We start from the raw sequence: 21,641 nt of genomic DNA, 5'->3' as shown, positions 1-21,641 counted from the left end.
AGCAGTGAATGGGACATACCTCCCAATGCTGTCTGACATTAGAGCTGCAGGACAAAGGCCTTAAATCAGGGCTGTCCTGCCTAAATCGGGACTGCTGGGAAGTGTGTTATTATTATCTTAATTATTATTGTTGAAAGTTATTTACATACATATTAAACAGCTCGTTACAGAGTATTATCTAATATATTATAATACTTTCCATAAAATTAAAAATGATTCTATTTATTTAAACAATATATAGTTTAATTATACATAGTCATTAGGTTGAAAATAGTAAATACATATAGTTACAATGGGATAATTATTTTGACCACTTAACTTGCATGTGTAGGTGTGTCTATTTATGATAAGTTTTAGTTGAATAATAAAAACTATCCACAGGCTACAATAACACTAGTGACATTTTTTCGGTTATGCATGATCAAAGTAAACATTTATATATTTTTTGTTAAATAGAGAACCTTGATATCAGCGATATTTCTCATTACCACCAATTCCACAGCATAGTACTTGTTATTACTATATTGAAACTAGGTCAATACAGTTACAACAACTTTATTTATTATTGATTTATGCATAACAGTTGACCAGAACAGAATGCAGCTCAAACAGAGTTTTAAAAGGAATCATAGATCCTTACAGTGACCGCAAAGGCCGTTCACACGATAATTTAGGACAACACAAGGTTAACGTGTTTATGCTCTGTCAAGCATTCTCCTATGTGGCCAACTGAACAGCCTTTGTGATTACAATAGGGATCTATGACCCCATTTTAAAGTTCCGTATGAGCTGTATTCTGTTTAAGTCAGCGTAAGATGAACACGCACCTAAGGCGAAGGGACTACACAGACTAAACGTACGTGTCCATACACCTAATTAGCAGAGGTAAATCTGTAACATCCATTTTTATTGAAACTGTGGTAATTCACCTTTAATAAAGAAGCGCAACTTTAGTTGTCCATCCAATAAACATTAAATCAGAAATTACACCACACATATTTTTAGTGAATTAGAAATGTCAGCGTACCTTAACAGGAACATTTTAAAGAAAACAAAAATGCAGGTAGCCCAGTGACCTAGCCCAAGGTAGCCCACTACGGGGCCTGCCCTAGAGGCAGATCAGTGGGGGATCCATGGGGGGGGGGGGCGATCGGGGCGATCGCCCCCCCTAGCAGGGGCTTGCTGCCGACGGCTGCACACTATGTGCAGGTCCATTCGGCAGAGACAGGCAGGGAGAGTGTGCTGCCCAGCTGCTCTGATTGTGTTTTTAATCACAATCAAAGTGACCAGGAGCACACTCGCTCTGCCTCTCTCTGCTGAATGGACATGCAGCCGTCGGCAGCCTTAGCTGTCAAAAAGGGGGCGGGGACTAAATTGCCCCCATAAAATAAAATTCTAGTTCCGCCCCTGGGGCAGATGCCCCCAACCCCTGACAGGCCTGAATTGTATGGTATGATGAATGAAATGAGAGTATGAAAAGCTTATTTTTCAGTTGTGTCTGAAATTACTGGTATATTTTTAAGTTTAAAAAATGTGAAATGTGTGACCCCCATATTACGTATTAACAGCCACCCAACATTGCCCCTTTAAAAGACTTTGCTGATAGACCCTTTATGTTGTTGACCGCAGCGTAATCAATGCATTGTACAAGTGAAAGATGATTTATTAAGGTGTAAATTATTAAGAGAACTTGGAACTGTAATAAACTCATTAATGCTATATTTGCAAAAGTTTACTAACAAGTTAAATGTTATGTAATGGTCCATCAGAGTGTGCGGAGAGATTATATATAAACACAATGGGATAGATGTAGGCTTAAATATTTTATTATCCCTGAAATAATAATGGACAAAGTGAACATTTGAGTACTGTGTCAAACAGTACTGAGCTCAACCAACTTGGAACCAAAAAGTGAATCTTTTAATCAGTGACAACTTTTCATTTTCACGTATCACAGCAGCCATCCAAAAACATTGCTGTGGCTTTATAATAAATAGACAGTGCACACTTGTTTTTACCTCTAACATAGGCATGCAGTACCTATATACATAGAAATGCATTATGCAGACATACCCTTCTGTTGTGTATAATGCTTAATGGCTCAAAAGTGTGTCTTATCATCTTACATATAGGATAGAATGTAGCATCATCAGATAGTATTGCACTTAGGAGAGGCATTTTTTTACTGGCTAGACACGTCACTGATTGTATTGAAGCAACAAGAATATAAAAGAATATTGCTAAAATATTAAGGTTGTTTATACCCATATTGAAGCATTTGGCACATAGTTGTCACCTGTCTTAAATCTCTAGGGACAGTCTCAGGTTTTAAACATTTGTCTCTAGAAATGTCCCTGTGTTTCAAAATTGACCAACTGCACAGAACAATGTCTTATATTCTGCATATTGGAAGCAATTCTTACTACCTATTTTTGTTCTTCTTATAAGTTAGTTGTTTTTGTAGAGGATAGTTTCAAATGCATAAAATTATAACGCAATTAATATCAGTATGACTTCTGTAGTGCACCAAGATCCACGTAGAAACTACCATTTATCGTGGACTCAAATATGTGTTCAGTAGCAAAGTTTCCCTGGACATTATTTCAAAATTTTGGCAGTGTATTTGCAGTGCTGGATACTGTGTAAATCGTCTTGTTAATAAACATAGAATATTTAGTAAAACTAATATTAATTGATAAAATGTTCTTTGCCCTCTTTTATAGAAAGCGTACAAAATAAATTGTATTACTTTTTACTTATAAAGCTAAGAAATGGAATGCTGTGCTGTCCAATAGCTTTTGGTTCTTATCAAAATGTCAATGAACTAAATAGCAGCCTATGGTCTAATCACTGCGCGCTCAGTTTGACATTGAAATATTGTACATAAATCTTTCATTCATTATAAACACATGTGTCCTAAATAAGGTCAACCATCTAGCTAACATCCATGGCACAGATTGCCACATGCAGTACATAGTTCAACGTGTTTCAACTTGCTCATACAATGATAAGATATAGACCCATGCATTGCACTGTCAGACCTTGCCACTAAGTGATTAACTCAGCCAATGGGGATCTACTGTACAAACGCATAGTAAAAGAGAGACAAGGTGACCAGGGTCTATGCAGTGTCAGGGAGGTTCCTTCATTGTGTAAATGATCTTTACATAAAAAGAGACCTCTCTCACAGTCTGGATAGCACCGACAGGTTTACAATGCAGTATAAATTCTTCAGTCTGTCAGGATCACATACACTGAGAACTACCTTAACCTGATATGATCAGGGTGTAAGGTTTCTGACTTTCAATCAAGAACATACACAGCAGCCTGTCATGACCACAAACAGGAAAAGGGTACACTCAAAGTGTCAGCATTACAAAGAGCAAAAGTGTTCCTTCAGTAGGCCAGGAAGGATCATACACAGGAGAAGGGTTCCCACAGTCTGTTAGAATTATAAACATCGTATGTCACATAATCTTCATGTCCTGGAGCTGATTAATGCTCAAATGAATGTCAGAGTATTATTAATATTTTCTATGAACATATCGTCATCTTCTCCCTGGGAATCCGCTTCACTCTGTAAGTGCACGGGGACAAGTCATAGAACCTCAGGTATGGTGGCCTGTGAGGACGACAATGGGAAAGGTGGGAAAACAGAAAGAGAGACATAGAGAAAGTGCATTAATATCAGTTATCTCATGAATCTCGTTTTATATGATTTCAACATTTTTTTAAATGATTTTACAGAGAATCTTTACTTATTCACCCCCTGCCCCAGTAGAGCTTACAGTGTAGATTATCTACCACACAATCACAAATATTAAACTACCAGCATGTATTTGGACTGTGTGGAGTATGCAGAAGCAGCCCACACAAACATGAGGAGAACATACAAACTCCACACAGTCAGATAGTGGGATAGAGCTCATGACCCCAAGATTGTGAGGAATCAATGCTAACCACTGTGACAACCTACTTATAGATAATATACATTACTTAACTACCAAGGTAGTAGCTAGATATGTTCTGACACCACAAACAAAATTTTGAAGAGGTCCTTTCCAGGCACTCCACACCTCTGCTCCATTTCGTCCCTTACAACCGCTAAAATCTGCCCCATTCCAACCCTACACCCAACACTGCAAAGCACTACTTACAATCTAGCAATCTGATACAATTTTCTGACCCATACATTCATAGCTGCTAAATCTGAACACAAAAGCCTGAAAAAAAATATGATACATGAAGGCAAATATTTTTCTTTGGGTCTAAAACATCATACCATGGGTGCTTATTGACCCTTATTTCCAGAGACAGCCCCAAGCTTTAATTCATTGTTACTGAAACTATCTCTGTAAATGTCCATGCTTACCAGTGCTGACCAGCTGCACTGTGTAATTCTCACTCTCTATTCTATTCTATACCGTGTGTGGCTTAGTGGTTATCACTTTTGTCTCACAAAACTGGGGTCATGAGTTCAATTCCCAACCATGGCCTTATTTGTGTGGAGTTTATACGTTCGCGTGGATTTCCTCCGGGTGCTCCGCTTTCACCCCACAATCCAAAAACATACCAGTAGGTTAATTGGCTGCTGTCACTAAAAAATGACCCTAGTCTCTCTCTCTCTGTGTATGTATATATGTTAGGGAATTTAGACTGTAAGCTCCAATGGGGCAGGGCTGATGTGGGTGAGTTCTCTATACAGTGCTGCGGAATTAGTTGCGCTATATAAATAAATGGTGATGATGATGATGATGTTAAGAGGCCAGGTCCAACAGTAGGCAGTTAAGTATACCATAATTACATGTTGGTTTACTGTACAAACAACAATCCCTGGTTCAGGCCCTTCTGTTTCATAGGGGTCTATTTAACAAAAAGATAAAAATGTCATTGGGTTAAGAACATCTCTCTATTTAACAAAGCCCCATATTGGTGCGAACTATCATCGGATATCACCAGCAGTAGCCTTCATCAGGTCCTCCAGCGACACTTCCCTATATAAAGTTGTCATCTCAGGATGGCAATAGTAGGGGGAATACCTAAGGAAAGGCTTTATTTATTTAAATATTTTAGAATAATAATATTTGTCTGTAGGGTAATCAGTAATATGTTAATACCACTATGCAAAAGGCATTTACTCAGCAAAAGAAATCAATAAGGGGACAATGAACATACAAAGAACAACTTTAAGAGGAACAGCAATAACAGATAGGGTAACTGGTACAGTAATTACCCAAAGACTGTATAAATGTCAAAAGGGGTTCATTTTCTGCTTCAGCATTCACCCTTTGCTACAAAAACAGTGGTTTGAGGTAGTGGTCCCATTCCTAGCAAGTCAAAAAGTCTTGCTATGATCTAAATATTGTACATGCCAAAATCCATTCCAAGCTCAGGGAGGAGACCATGGTCCAGACTAGGGGAACTCTAATCACAGTAAACTGACACTTAGGGCCATATTCAATTAAGATGGCAGATAGCGGTTACACGCGGCTGCACACTTCGCATTACCACAACATTGCAGATATCCCTTTGTACTGCATAGGGTTGCTTAGGGATATCTGCAATGTTGCAGTACTGTATTGGCACTTTATGTGCACAGCTGCGAGTAGCTGCGATCTGCTGTCTTAATTGAATATGCCCCGTAGTTGCCATCTATGTAATTGCCCATCAATTGTCCTTTTGATGCATTTGATGCTTTATATTACCCTTCTACAATATATTACCCTTCCTGTATTACTACTTCTGTTTGTTTCCTGCACTTTTCAGTTATACTTGTGTTATGTAAATTATTGTGAACTTTTGTTTATGTGTGAGTATACCTACCTTATTTCTACTACTGCCATGTATGGTGCTGTGGAACTTTGTGGCGCCCTATAAATAAATGCTAATTAAATTAATAAATTTCCTTTTCTACAGAATTCATTAAATATCTTAGAAACAGAGTCACTGATCAAAAAATTGCTGGCCCCTCCTCAATACCATATAATCAGACTTGACAGGCTGTCTTGGCAGGGTACAAATTTTGAAAATAAACATTTTAAACATCCCACATATGGTGCTATAGTCCTGTTTTAATAGTATTGGTCATTCATTACTACATAAAAGTAGAAATTGATATTCCAGCTGACCTTTGGCTTGTATTGCTACCCAGATCCATTGTTCCACCATCCAAATACACAAATCAATGATTTCCCATATCCATAACACACAAAATATGTTTATTTCCAGGTAATGGAAGTCGTTCTTTATACCCATTATTAGATAATGTGATAATTAGATAATTCTGAGACTGGATGAGATCAATCAAGCACATGCAGTTCAAAACAGCTTGAAATACTGAAAGTATTCTGAAAGTTTTTAGAATATCTGAGCATCATAGATTCTTTTCATAGATTCATACAAGGTGACATTAGTCAACTTGATTGGTCCCTTAGGCTGGAGGTTTGGGCTATGGTGGCACAGTGCATCTACTTCACTGTTATTCCACTCCTTCCTCTTTTCATTTATTTTTTCATGTTCTATGTAGCATGGCACAACCAATAGAAAGTCCAATATCTACACGAACATCTAAGTCAGTCATACCGTGAAACACACACTGCTGCATTCTTAGCCCTGAGAATGATTTCCATTCTGGAACACAGTGTAACACAATATGCTGATATAGCGACATCCCTCTGAGGTACTGCTGAAACTGACTGCTGACCTTGTTACATGTGTGAATAACAGACCATGAAATATTTACATTAATAGACATCTCTGGGTCTGGTTTGTCTTTATATTATTTCAAACATAATTAAAAATTAAACATAAAAATGGGAAAAAAGTTGAATGTGTCAATTGTTTCTTTTGGGATTGGACCTCTTGATACATTTCATTGGCAGAACTACCATTGGTGCAGCAAGTGCAGTGCAACTGGGCCAGTTGAGAGAATGGGGCCCACTGCAAAGGAAACTAGTGAGCTGTGGGCTCCGGTTCCCTCCTCCCGCTTCCCAACATCAGGACCCAGAGCTCACTAGTTCCACCTCTGCTACACTTAATATAACTCTAACATGAAAATGTAAGAGGTGTCCCAGCTGTGTCTGCAATTCCCCTAGAGATTCTTGCAGCTAACTCCGACAGACATAGGTCTTCCAGGTTTACCTGTCTCCCAAATTTCATTATAAAAAGACTACAATGACACGCAGGCCTTGTGCAGCTTGCAGACTGTGGGTTATGCATCTATGTGCTATAGTAAATGTATCATGGCCATTTTTGGGGTCTCTGCCTGCGGCAGACATGATGGCAGTTGCTAAGCAATCCATTTATCAACTCACTTGTTGCATATTTTGCCTAGTGGAAGTTTTGTTCTGCTATTTCCATGTTACTCTCTTTATCGCAATGACCAAAGAGATAACTCCCACTCCTTACTCACCCTCTCCCTCCTCTCCCCAAGCTCCTCATTGTTCACATACTTTCAATTCTCCTTCGGTGTTCCCCTCCCCATCAGTCTTCACTTCTTCCTCTGTTTTCTGATCCTCCGAGTTAAGATTTTGCATTTTTTTTCTTCTGACACACTTTAGGATGACCAGGAAAAGAATGATAATAGCCAAAAAACCTCCAACTGACGCTCCAACCAAAACTGCAACCGTGGAATCTCTCTCTGGAGGAACTAAGAGAAGATGACACAAAACACTCTGTTGGTATAGTGCACAGGGCAGACAGTCTCTCTCAGTATATGTTATATGTCTGACAACTTGTGGAACCACTCATGGCATAGTATGCAGGGCAGATGAGCTTTTTCAGCATATATTATATGTTTGACAACTAATGGTACATGGTGTATATATAGCTGCTCACATTTGTTTTAAAAGTTGTTTACCATGAACCCATTTTCAATCCTCTGTAGAACAGGACAAAAAATATGCTTGATTCAGTAGGAAATACACGAGCTTCCACTAATGTTGCGGTTATGCTTCTAGGTTGACAATACACTAAAAACGTACATTCAGGTAGATGCATGGAGATTCACATACCCTCTGTAAGGACCTCCAAACGAATTTTCCCTGTGCCCCTGTGTCGGTCTGGGGGATTCAACACATGGCAAAGATACTCTCCACCATCTTGCAATTGTACATCATGGATTGTCACAGCCAAATCATTTTTGTTGGGGTTTCCTGTAAATTCAACTCGGTTTTGAAAACGCTCAAGACGCTGGTTGATAATCTTCTTATCATATTGAATGAACTGTGAGCGCAAAAATACAGTATAGGATAGTTAATGCCAGAGTTAGTAAATGGCAGTACAAATGATGAGGTGTAAGGACACAGATGTTTACAGAATAAAGGTAAGTGGTTTTTGAATTGACAGATGGTGGTACATTGCTGAGACAGTGAGAGAACAGTGGATTATCATTGAAAGAAACAATGTATGTTCTACAAGACCGGCCCCTCCTGAGGGCTGGACTTGTCTTCATTCAGCAAACTAAGGAGTTATATGACCAACACTGTATCCAAAATACCTGCCAAGTTACCTTGAAACTCTTGCAAGCAGTGAAGGCTGTCCCCAATAAGTGGACCCATGAATACATGACCAGGCTAATTAAAATGAATGTATTTCATTCAATGTAGACATCAATGCCAAGACTTGATAAATATAGATTATAATACTGCAGTATGGCACCATACAAAATCAATAACAATAATGCCTTTATAAATCGCTTCTAGTTTGGTATTTCTGTTCTCTAGCTACAACTAATCTTCTCTAACGTTTTAATAGTTTTGTGTGTTTAGATTTTATCAGTGTACTTGTCATCTGCACAAACTGGAGGCATACATTATGTGGATGTAATCAATATGTACCAGTAGCTAGTGACTGTCTGTATTCACTATGAGGTGACAATGGGCATATTTTAAAATGTTATACTTGATGTAAAGTCCTCGATATATACCAATTTGGTTGGAGCAAATATTTAATCCTTTTGTTATTTGCCAATATTTTATAAGAGTTTCAATTTGTGATGTTGCTATAAAGTTCTCCCATCCTGACAATACCATGAGAGTACATTATAGAACATTCATCACCACATTCTAAGACAAATAAGTTGGATGTATTATCTTTGTTTCACATAGGGGTGCATTTGACACCACAGTCACCACCACAAAGTCATTACTCATGGCTATTAATGTTTAGAAGCTTGGATTGGCTACGTTGTCCTGATCCCTCCCACTTTAAACGTCCCTATACAAGGGCACTCAGGACTTGGCTGAGCTGAATGCTCTGTGTATGCGTAAACATTATAATGTTCTATTAAGGACACGCGGCTCTCGACCTGGCCACTTCATCTCATGCATGTCTGGGGGTAGCCAATTTGAAGATTGAATACAAAAGTTACTGTGATCCTCATCACACCTGAATATCATTCCACATTTGTAATTAATAGTGGCAATATACAGCAGTAGGTCTCTGACGGTGGACTATAATGTCACTATCTGTTGTGATACAATCTGATTAGGCAAAAGAAGAAAGCGAGAAAAAAGATGTCTAGAGGCCAAATATTACATGTAACTTTAGGTGAAAGACAAAGCTCTCCTCATCTGGATGCACCAAACTCTGCTTCCCCCTATTCTAAAACTAGCATTCCTCTTCTCTTCGTAGTTCTATTCATGACTCTGTAATCTAATGTTGTGCCTCTGTAGTTTTCCGCTCTCTTTCCATATCTTTAAACTCCAGTTCCAACTTCATTCCCACACCCGCCACCCGCGCTTTTGCACCTCCTGCGCTGATTACCTGAGGAGGATATTTCACCCACATGCTTTATGTTCACTTGCAGAAACACATATTTCATCCCTGGTGTTCAGTGTTATACACTAATGTATCAGGCTCCTTAGCTTACTAATCCAATACACATTGCTTCTTTTCTGTTTTAGACACCATGCTAGGTTTCTATTCCATATCTTCCCACACTCTTGTATACACTCTGCACGATTTTGTAGCCCACTTCAATAGCATGGTGAGTTCTAATTACTGACAAATTGTTATATTTCCATTAGTGTCTGCCCTCCTTCTGCATTAAATCCCTTCAGTTTCATTTTTTGGAAGAAAAAAAATACATCACACTTAAAACTATTTTCTTATTGTCTAATTGAGACAAGAATAATTAAAGTTATATTGTTTCCCTTGCAGTTGCTAAGGCGAAAAATGTAGGCAGTAATCTATGTAAGTTCAAGGTGTCAGGAACGCACTATTTATTTTGCTCTATATTATTTTCACCTCTTTACTTTCCAGAGGGAAATTAAGAACCCCAGAGTCATATGTGGGAAGGGGTAAGATTGCATGCAGTGCTGGAGTGCTTATGATATTCACAGTAGCAACATGTACTAAGAATTAAACCAGCTACCTCTAACACCATAATTTTATGCGTACCGTTTTATGTACGTTTTTAAAAGGTCAAACTTTGGCTCTCGAGCTGCTGTTGAAATGTCACCTATGATTCTGAACCAGACAACATGGCCGTGGATAAAATTGGATAAATACAGTAGCTTAGTCGCAACTAGTGTTGACTGTTACCAAACCAGACCATGTGTATTTACAAATACAGCGCAGAATGGCAGTACGGGAAATGGTGCAGCAAAAACAAAAATTGGATCGCAGCAACTATTCTGCAGTGAATGCTTAAATGAAACAGTATCTAGTATATTACTCCATGTTTTCCAAATCTACAGGTCATATCTATTCTGATCCTGCTACACCCTCACCTGATTGTTTTATTAGTGACCACTCTTTTCCCCAGAGTCTCCACTCTTTAGGCATGATGGAGCTGTAGAAGATTGACTCAGCACTCTATGGGCAACCTTCTCAGGAATTCCTGTAATCTCTTTTGTATGAGATCACAAGCACACATGTATTCTAAACATATGCCTCCATTGGAAAAAATAAATAATGAAAACATGCTTAAGATTTTGGACAAACTGACAAGTAGTTTGTACAGTGATCTATATAAAGGAAATTCTTACAATATGCAGGTTGTACTTTATTTTACATTTATGCTATGTGAAATGATGCATAATTGGCCTTTTTGATTTATTTAATTGGAAAAAATGTTCTATTGTATTAGTTACAATGTGTTATGAGCAGCAAGTGGCTTTGTAGCCTATACAGTTTATTTAGAGGTTACTGACTAATAGTTGACGTATTTAAACAATTTAAACTCATCAAGTAGCTTTAAGCAATCACCTCACACATTTTTTGTCTCCAAGAGGAACCTTTTCTTTATTCCCTATGAGCAGTATGTAAGCTTTCTTCAAAATCATCCAGTTTAATTGGCATTTCTTTGTGGTTGGTACTTAATAGTAACTGCGCTGCAACTGGAAATCCTACATGTGAAGCTGCTGTTCCTTCATGTCAGTGTCACACTGGGAGTGTGGCTGTTGGCTATGATTTCACAGCCATGTACCCTACTCCCAGTCCAATGAGGAGAGGGTGTCGTCCCCATGGTAAGCAGCAGAGGTAAGGGCGCCACATGAGAGTGGGCTGGTGGTGCCACTTCTGACAAGTGGGGGGACATCACCTAGGAATCCCCCATGGCTTGCGCCAGCCCTGGAGGAGATACAGCTGGGGGAAATTACTTGAAGACTCTTACAAATGCAACGTAACACTTGCCTATTTATTTCCTAATGATTTTGCATAACTTTTATGTGCATATATATGTTCACCATTATCAAACTTGCACTAGACAGATAAAACAAATTGGAGATGAGTTGCTATAATATTAGTGAAGCTTTTTACTGTTGAGTAATGTTAATAAATAACTCTCACTGTCACCAACACTTCAAGACAGAATGCTCTTTTTTTGTCATTTTAACATGACAAACATAACATACTGTAGGGTGATCTGGTACCTCAAAAGGCCACATAGCAGTATATTTTTGAATAACAAATAAGTTCTGAAAAGGGGGTGTTGCATACAGTGCATGTGTCTTTGCTAAAAGTTAGGGCCATATATTTTAGCTCAATCTATCACTAATATATATATATATATATATATATATATATATATATATATATATATATATATATATTATGTTATAAGGAACACATGCAAACTCAAAAACAGAAAAGGTACGTTGGGCTAATACAGAAGTCTGTTTGGCTTGGTGTCTACTTTATACATAAGTGATTTGCCATTAGAGCTCTTTTTGCAATAATAGTGTTCCTTTAGTTAACTGAGGGCTGTGAGGTGTGATTTTAGGAGGGTGGAGATACTGTCCGGACAGTAAATGTTATACACAGTACTGCCCATTGAACAGCGACTAAATCCTTAAAAGGTGTTCTTCGGTGTAGAGCATAGTGGATGATTTATCAAAGGGTGAAAAGCCCTTATTCTGAAGGAAAGATGTTTTCCCTAGCGAAAGAGCTTGTTTTTGTTTCACCTTTGGGGAGCCTATTTATTGAGCATTGAAACCCTACTTCCTGTTCTGATAACATCATCCTCAGATGGCATTAACAGAGCAGAAGTGCTAAATAAAATAAAAAATGCTTTACCCTTGGAATAAAGTGACAATGCCTACGGGACCCTGTCAAAAGGTTCCTGTAGGCACAAGTGCCTGAATGCTGAATGACTTACAGCTGCCTGGCCTACACAAATGCTGCTATACAGCCTACATAAATGGTGACCCCAGCCCAAGACATTTAATATGGGACTTGTCCTGGGGGTGCATGTCCATTCCCCGTCCCAGGTGCAATGGTGCTTTGGCAGTAATGTGATGGGAACAGGGCCTGATCAACCACTAGGCTGACCAGGCTGCAGCCTGGGGTGCTGGGTCCCGGGGGGGGCTGCACTGTGGGTATTTTATTATTTTTTTTTTTTTTTAAAAAAATAATTTATTTTTTTTTACATTTTTTTTTTTTTTCATCATTCATTTTTTTTCCGGGGTGGGGGAGGGGGGGGGGGGTCGCCGCTGGGGATCGCCGCGGGGGGGGGGGGGATCGGCGCGGGGGGTGGAGGGCTCGACGATCAAAAGCATAGGTGGTCAGTGGTTAGCAACACACAGCCAATCGCCAGGCTGCCTGTTGCTGTGCAGCAGACAGGAAGCAGGACGTCTTCACTTCCTATCTGCTGATCTGAGGAGAGGAGCGACGCTGGCACAACTACAGGTAAGTGAAGGGGGGAACTGCCCTGCATATCTATAGGGAGGGGGGGGGGAACTGCCCTGCATATCTATAGGGAGGGGGGGGGGACTGCCCTGCATATCTATAGGGAGGGGGGGAGGGGAACTACCCTGCATATCTATAGGGAGGGGGGGGGGAACTACCCTGCATATCTATAGGGAGGGGGGGGGGACTACCCTGCATATCTATAGGGAGGGAGAGGGGGGACTGTCATGCATATGTATAGGGAGGGAGAGGGGGACTGTCATACAAATCTATAGGGTGGGAGGGGGGGCTGCCATGAAAATCTATAGGGAGGTAGAGAGGTTGATATGTATGAAGGAGGGCAGAGGAGGGGGGCTGATATATGTGACTGGGGGAGTTTTGATGTGACGGGGGGGATAGCTAGCTAGCAGAGTGGAGGTAAGGAAAATAGCTGCAAGGGGGATGGATGCAGGGTGGGAGGTAAAGAAAATGGCTGCAGCAGGGGTTAAGGAAAATGGCTGTGCGGGGGGGGTTGTGGTTAAGGAAAATGGCTGCAGGGGGTATTTAAAAAATAGAGCAGCTTTGGGGGGCAGAATCTCATGATTGTGTGGTGGTCACATGGGTGGTCTCAGCAATCACTAGAATACTAAATATTAGTGAGATGGGGCTGGTAGAGGTTTGTATTTGATTGACAACAAATATTCAGATATTGCTTATATATGCCTGTCCAATGGGGTACTTTAGCTGGCCATAATGGAGTTCTAAAGGGCCTAATCATTCAGGGTTTGCATTATAATACATTTTTGCATTTTCAAAAAAGAACGCCAACTTTCCAGAAGCCAGCGAGAGGATAACAAAGTTGCAAGAGAGAAGAGCAAGGACAGGTAAGAGACAATGGCACAATCTGTCTAAATTTGAATGCTGGAGAATACACCTGAACATTCATATTCAGGAGTGTTCCTATACACCTATATATTCGGAGGGGGGTGGGGGGGGGGGCGCTGCGGCCGTATTAGCCTAGGGCGGCCAGAACCCTTAATCAGGCCCTGGATGGGAACCTCACCTCAATACTCTGTGTTGTTTGTTTTATGTGTAGCTGTTCAGATTGTCTACAGGTTGCGCTAGTCCCTCAAAGTTCCCTTCACAGGTTACACCTTACTTGGTTCTGTTGACATTCTAAAGCTCTACAGGCAGTTCTAGACATGCTCACTTCATATCCTGCATGTCCGTGGGTAACCAGTTTTGAAGTTTCAATATAAAAGGTAATTTGACTGCAATCACAACTACAAATCAGACTGTAAGTAATTAATAGTGTGGCTTCACCATCTCATCATGACACTGCTCGTCGTCACATGCAGCCCTTTCCTCACTCAATCACACAAATGTACTGATCACTGCCCAAAATTTTTTAAGGGCGGTACCAGTTTTGACCTTTGCAAAAAAATTATACTGTATGTACATCTGCAATTTCTTTCTTCATATTTTAAACAGTAGTTTAGGTCAAATATCACTGTCCACAAAATCAGCAAACTCATATCCTGGAATAATAGGTGGCTACACGTTTCTATCCCCACCACATGCAGAAACAGCACACACTGAAAGTTAATTATTTATATGTTTACACATGCATTCATTATTTCAGAAATAAAAGAAAATGTGTCTGTTAAAAGCATTTATATTTTTTAAACGTATATTTAACCTACTTGGTGTAACATTAACCTTGATTCACAGAGACATTTGGTGTCCAAAGAAAATGTAACAAATATTTTGAGTATGTAGGGGAAGATGTAGTTGTTTACATTATAATACAAAACAATTGTATTGTTTTGCTAGGTTGAAGTTTATTCTGTATCTGAGCATGTGTAAAGCAATGTGTTATCAATGGAAGATGCAGAATAATATAAAACGTGTGGAGCAATTTTAAGTCATTGACTGACTTAGATTGCTCAATGTAAATAAATTTATCATTTTATACTTTTTGTTAATGAATAAAATGATTGATCTCTTCCATAACATAATGGTCTACTTGTATTTTTCCAAAATACAGATGTGTAGGAAATGAAGAATAGAACCAAAATGTGCTTTGAACCTTGTCAAATGTCGAAAGTCATAAAGAAAGGAGAAGAGAAGAGGATAAAACGACTTAAGGTGATCTTAGTTTAACCTCCCTGCCCCAATCCTAACATCGCACCCTGCACCTTTTTCTATGTTGTGAAGGCTCCAGTGAAAAGCTCTAAAGATAACATTTTCCCACTAGCAACAGGTTGCCTATCTGCAGCATGTCAGACATACTTTTCATGTTGTTGTCATTTTATACTGCAGAACTCAGCCAGAAAGGTCCCGTAACATAGCAGACATACCTGCTGCCCTCCGTTTGGTATAAAAACTGGAAGAAGGCAGGTCTTCCAACCAAACACATTGTAAGGATCTGTGTAAGGAAGTGGACCATCTATACCTTTAGCAATTGGCACTTTGGACACTGAGTTTATTGATCATCCTTGCAGACCTCCCACCCCCTTCAATAGAGATTTGGAGGTATATTTACTAAACTGCGGGTTTGAAAAAGTGGAGATATTGCCTATAGCAACCAGATTCTAGCTGTAATTTTGTAGAATGCACTATATAAATGTAAGCTAGGATCTAATTGGTTGCTATAGGCAACATCTCCACTTTTCCAAAGCCGCAGTTTAGTAAATCTAGCCCTTGGACTCCACAGGAAGTGCACATGTGTCTTACAGGAGGATGCTAACAAGCAATACAAGTCAAAACAGAAGACACGTTAAAGTTCAGAGACAGGTAGCAGGGAAGCATAGACCAAGATCAGGACAGGCTCCAGAAACCAGCAAGGCAATGTTTGTGCAGTTAGCAGTGTAATACCAAGGGGTTTACATAGACAGAGAACTTCCTTGATAGGCCACATGGGGAACACAGATGCAAACAATGAGTAATTAGAGTCCACAAAAGGCTCAGAGAAAATATTCCACAGAGAGTATAAAGAGCCAGGGAATAATTCGTAAGATCACTGCTTATGAGTAGACAGACCATGATTCAAATCCATTCTGTTATAGATTATCACCGCTACCCATGTCAATGAAGCACTGCTCATTGGAGGAAAAAGACACGGGGTAGTGGAAACTTATGGGTTAACTTTGGGTGAATTATGTAGGCCAGTATAGGGGGATATTACAGGTGCAAGGAATACCACCCCCTTCAGACTGGACTCACCGATATAAATAGGAAGATAAATATTTGCACTGACATTTCTAGCACACACATTATACGGACTCTTTTTTTAAATGCTCTGGGATTTATAGGTTTATCTAAAGCAGGATGTATATATTATTTTTGCTATATACAGTATTTGTAGAGTATGTATATTCAGAATATGACTATTTTTGTAAACAGTAATTTTGGTATGTCCCATCAAAATCCCATGCTAGCCCCTCAGTAAGGTTGCTATAGTCTCTTTTGGATAGGAGTGGTGAGGCTATAGATATGTTTTGTAATAAAATGGTTTATTTAGTAAATGGCTGTAAATCCAGCTCTAAATGCAAAGCATTATTATAGTATATCACCAATGAGATCTAATCTTGTTGCAATGACAAACACTTTTCTGCCACAATAAAGGACATAAGGCGTAGGATAAAATGGTAATGGAAGAAAAGTAAAAGAGGACATTTGACAAATGTGATGTAACCAAAAACACGACAGAAAAAAAGTTTTTATAAACATAGATGTGAGTGCTGGTGTATACTTGTGGTACATTGAAAAGATACACTGGAAGACTCTGATTTGGCAAAGATGCATGACAAATAGGTGACCCAGTAAATACACAGTGATCCACATTATCTCTCACCATCTCTTCAGTACAGTTGTCACAGCCCCGATATGTCCAGTTCATAGAGAACTGTTTGTTGTCCATCCTGTAACATGAGTTGAAGTTGCAAGGCAGTCGTATGTCGGATCCATTCAAAGCATAAATCACTGCAGGCACAGTGATCTCCATCCCGGATGCACAAACTAAGCACATACAACCATTAGTGGCATAAATATAGTATATGCACCTTTACATGCAGAGCAATGTGTATCTGCAATTTATACAGCACTAGACCATTAAAGAATATTCAGAAAAATGTTTAAGACTTATGAAGATGAATGGTCACGCTGAATGAATGGTCACGCTGTTTGTATTGCAGCTTTGCAGTTTTAGCTTCTCTGTATTCCTGCATTTCCAGGGATTTGGGGGTTAGCAGGGACTCTCAATTCGAGTGCTCAAATACATACAGCGAGTCATGTTTTAATGAACTGGTAAATGATCTGGGTAATTATCCTACCTGTTCCTACAGAGGTAAATCCTCAAAACATAACCTGATGAAGATAACACCATTTACAAATATATGGTTTTTCATGAGCCAAGTTGTGATTCGGCCATATCACTCTCCAAACAAATTACCATAAAATAGGTTTGGCACCTCATATTTATACTATAGCTTTCTTTAAATTCTCAAGAAAGGAACCGTTTTCTTGCTGCCTAAAATGGATCTCCTGCTTTGATACATCATATTCTTCTTTGATACATCATGTTCTACTCATTGGTGTTTCTGTGCCAAGTAAAAATTAAGATGATCATGAAGTTTAGAAAAATAAAATGATTCCAGCATCAAAGACCCAAAGGATTATCTAAATCAGTCTCGGATGCTTGCAGTGTTGGAGTAATTTAAATGTTATGATTATCAAAGTTACAGCACCAGTTTAGTAAAGTATTCTGTCTTCAGATTTTGCTTTCCTCTGGTCTCTCTCCCCCTCTCTTCTTCTCTATCAAGTTTGCAATACAATTTAACAGTTTTTGCCTCTATACTGTAGATAATCCCTAAATGTTTTTTTTTTGGGGGGGGGGGGTTTTCTCAAATTTTGGCATGGGAAAAATATATGGCTCATAGCATGCATCATATCATCATTGATTTATATAGCACCAGCATATTCCATAGCGCTGTACAATTGGGAATAAACACATTAATAACATAATACTGGGTAATACAGACAGACAGAGAGGTAAGATGGCACTCAGATTTTAACACTTAAATATAATATGAATCACATCCACTTTTTCACTTTTTTTGCTTTATGACTTTATGCAAAATTAAACTTGTTACTGTTTTCTTTAAACACTACAGAAAACAAGGGCATATTACCCAAACAATGGTTTTCTTGTTGATACATGTAGTGTAATATAAACTGTCACATAGTTTGATAGCTCTAAACTGTACATATGTAGCATACAGCACACAAGGTTATACTGTACATGAGCCATGCAAAGCCAGTTCTTTTGCTCTGAAATAAGGGTACAGGTAAAACAAATAAGACATTTTCCCTGGGCCCAAAGATTTTGAGACAGACATCATAGCCCATTATTGAAAACATCTTTCAGTGTTTGTTTTATATTTGTAGAATTCTACCTTTATTAGTAATATTTTCACTTGTAAATAGAATTCTAGTGCTAAGAACCAAGCTTGTTTTATGATCAGAAGAGAAGATATGAACATGTGCGCGTCCCCTAAAATTCCACATTTAAAGTTTCATTGCTGTGACATTTCACAAATGAAAATGCAATGTAATCTGCAAGGTACCACAAGTTATACATGCATATTGCATAAAAAGAACATCTGGATCCTGATCCTCGATGTGGATGAAATTTGTTTCTGCATTTTTGTCATGACAGCATAACAGTGAATTTGGTCCAAATAAATAAAGTACAGCTATATATTTAGTGCAATTAATAATGAGTGAAAGTAATATTGAAATTTATTGGGAAGGAAATAGCAAAACTTCAACGTGTGTAAAATACATATGGACACATATGTGTATAACAAAATGATGTAAACTATCCCTGTAGTCCCCAGCATGGTGCTCGCTGCAGCCTGAAATCAGCACGTGTTTCTGGATCTAACTAGACCTTCAGCCTCAACCTCCATTCAGCTATACGTCAAAGTGACCTTACTGCACATGCAGTAACATTGAGCAAAGTAAGAGAATCACTAATGCCTAGAGCTACAAGGCCTGCTCATTATCATTGTGCAGCCTATTATATTAACTATGCCCTTTAAACTGCTTAAAATAATTACCTGCATACTTCTTAAGCTACTCTCTAAAAGGGAATGTTTATAACATCAAATTAATAAAACTTAAACCAGCTTTAAAAGCAAGACCAAAAAACTAACCAAAGTGTCTGGTCCTCCTGACTTGCAACATTTTGCAGTGCTGAGCACATTATCAGTGAAAATATAGTTAGTTAATTACCAGTTTATAATTTATCAATGTCCCCTTCAAGGACTAACGTCGAAGAAGCGGTTAACTATTTTCACAGTCCCACCTCCTTATGCGGGTTCTCTCAACACAGTCAAACAACTCGTTACTACTCTCTTCCTCTACATCCCCCCTCCCACCCTACTGTAAGTCTGTGCTTGCTGCACTGCGGGTATATCTTGGACTTGGCGTGTGATGCATCCATGTGGGTCACATTGCAGAAGGTTTGGTGCGGGATGGGTTAATACGCCTCTAGTGGAGATTCTTCATACTGGTTCCCCTCCTGCACGTTCCACAATCGGAAGGGTAACTGCGCAGACACAACCATAATTCAATGATCAATATCTACTCTCTGCTGAGTCAAGTTGCTGCATTAAGGTAGAAGGCGGGGTGGACCAGTTTTAGTGTATGCAGCACGATGCCCATTTCAGTTTCTGATCTAGTGATACCTACTCAACACAGTGTAACGTATTTCCCTGCACAGCAAGGATATCCTCAAGCAGTCATTTAAACATGTTTCATATAGACCCTATCCTAATTTCCATATACGTTTCCCGTTGATTCAAATATGCCTATGTGTTAAGATAATAAACCGTTTACTCGTGAAAGACCCTTTTTGCCAATTAATAAGAGGAGGCTGTGAGCATTGATACTTGCATGTACTGTGCACCTGACATGTACTGTCTGTGTAGGTAACAAGGTCAACTTGTTCCATTGGTTTGAGCATTTTCTGCTGATCCATTGAAATCCATTAACTCCTTAAGTTCCAGTGCTAACTACTGAAATCTCTGCAGGTGAATTGCATCATATAGCATTCCCTGATGCGCAACCCACTGTTCTAAATACATGTACTTCATATTTTGATAAAAAAAAAAAAAAAATTCCCCATTACCTCTCCCTTTATTGTTAGTCTGTATAAACCTCCCTTAAGCTCCTCCCACTACTCCATCTAACCCCCCTCAGTATGTTTTTTTTTCTTAAGAAACTATAAATCATTATAATTTCTACAATTAGGTCAGTTACATAAATATGACATGGAGTCTCTTGCAGCCATTAACAGGATAACTGAAACAGGAAAATATCCATTGGCCAGTAATACACATTTTAAGCATATATGCAAATATTTCAATCTTGGCCTCTAAAGCAAATATTTTCTTATTAATTTTGACAATATACACTATTTAATGTTGGTGTCATTTAAAAGCTTTTCTTTAAATATACATGAAGATATTGGATTATGGTTTATATGTCATAGTATGTTGGATAATATTTTGCCCCATCTGGCAGTTAAAGGGTTAGCATGGAGTGTGTGAAGGGTGGAAGTACATTGCGACAGATGTACATCCAGCTGTGCATGCAGAACTGGCCATACAACTTACCCAGGAGGCTGAGTGCCAGTGTTACCAAGCTTAGCCCAGGGGGTGTTGGGCGCTCTCTCCTGCCCATGGCCTGGGAGGGCTAAGGAGGGTCTCCGGTTCCTGTCCTGGAATATATCTATTTATATAATGTAATTTTCCATCGATGGTGCAGCTCTGAGAAAACTGTAAACTCAATATGGCCGGATCTCTGGCTGCTGCAGAGATGCAGGAGGGTTGGGGTTGGTGGGTGGTGGGAACACTTGGTTTTATGGTTAGTGGATTTTCAGGAATGATGCAGGAGGGTGAAAAACATATTTTAAATTCTGATTTCTTATGATTTTGTTCATGTTTTTATTGTACAATTGTAATAGGTTTTTTAAGCTGTATGTAATAAATCTCATTACTGTTATCTCATTACTATTCATCACAATGAACCTGTACTGTTGTCTTATATGAATGCTAAATTTTCTAATGTGTTAAATATATTAAATTTTAATATCGATAGGTCATTATTTTACACTTTTACATCAGGATGTACCTGTATGTGAATATATGCATCCCTTTTTTACACCATTTTGTTAGTAATACATAAATACAAAAGAATATAAAAAAACAAATATAAAATATGAAGTGAAAAGCACTATGTTGGGAGGGATTACAAGTACTAAATGTTGTGCATTCAAGAATTTACTCTTCCTTAGGTGTAGGCAGCTATGCTTATTACTTAATCGTTTTTGTGTGTTGTAAGTTCACATTATAACTGGCAAATTTCTAGCTAGGGAACAATTATCTGTTTCTAGTTTATGAAATATTAATTCAGCAGAGCTAAACTGCAGACAGGGCATTGTTCACAAATGTAATGCACTTAAG

The 21,641-nt window shown here is 38.8% G+C and overlaps 1 protein-coding gene across 2 annotated transcripts; it reads right to left on the bottom strand.

Annotated features, from left to right (window-relative positions):
* Positions 1–1,810: 1,810 nt before the first annotated feature.
* SCN2B (sodium voltage-gated channel beta subunit 2) lies at positions 1,811–21,013 on the bottom strand. 2 transcript variants are annotated; one of them, XM_075191527.1, is made up of 5 exons: positions 20,793–21,013; positions 16,967–17,130; positions 8,013–8,223; positions 7,412–7,648; positions 1,811–3,622 (listed from the first exon to the last, which is right to left on the bottom strand). In XM_075191527.1, exons 1-4 carry the CDS (start codon positions 20,857–20,859, stop codon positions 7,437–7,439), a joined length of 654 nt encoding a protein of 217 aa, XP_075047628.1. In that variant the 5' UTR covers positions 20,860–21,013; the 3' UTR covers positions 1,811–3,622; positions 7,412–7,436. The 2 variants fall into 2 exon arrangements, with proteins under 2 accessions (XP_075047628.1, XP_075047627.1); XM_075191526.1 differs by having other exon boundaries at positions 7,452–7,648; positions 20,793–21,011.
* Positions 21,014–21,641: the final 628 nt, after the last annotated feature.

The sequence above is a fragment of the Mixophyes fleayi genome, chromosome 11 (genome assembly GCF_038048845.1).
Source record: "Mixophyes fleayi isolate aMixFle1 chromosome 11, aMixFle1.hap1, whole genome shotgun sequence".
NCBI classification, from domain to species: Eukaryota; Metazoa; Chordata; class Amphibia; order Anura; family Limnodynastidae; genus Mixophyes; species Mixophyes fleayi.
This window is presented reverse-complemented; position numbering and strand designations above follow the sequence as displayed.

What these genes read in the sequence shown, in the direction of transcription:
- SCN2B (XM_075191526.1), bottom strand. Translation starts at nt 20,859, where the DNA reads ATGGGCAGGAGAGAGCGCCCAACACCCCCTGGGCTAAGCTTGGTAACA. An exon ending in ACAACTGTACTGAAGAGATG is followed by an intron (nt 8,224 to 16,966) that starts GTGAGAGATAAT and finishes TTGCGCTCACAG; the next exon opens with TTCATTCAATATGATAAGAA. An exon ending in TTTGGAGGTCCTTACAGAGG is followed by an intron (nt 7,649 to 8,012) that starts GTATGTGAATCT and finishes ATCTTCTCTTAG; the next exon opens with TTCCTCCAGAGAGAGATTCC.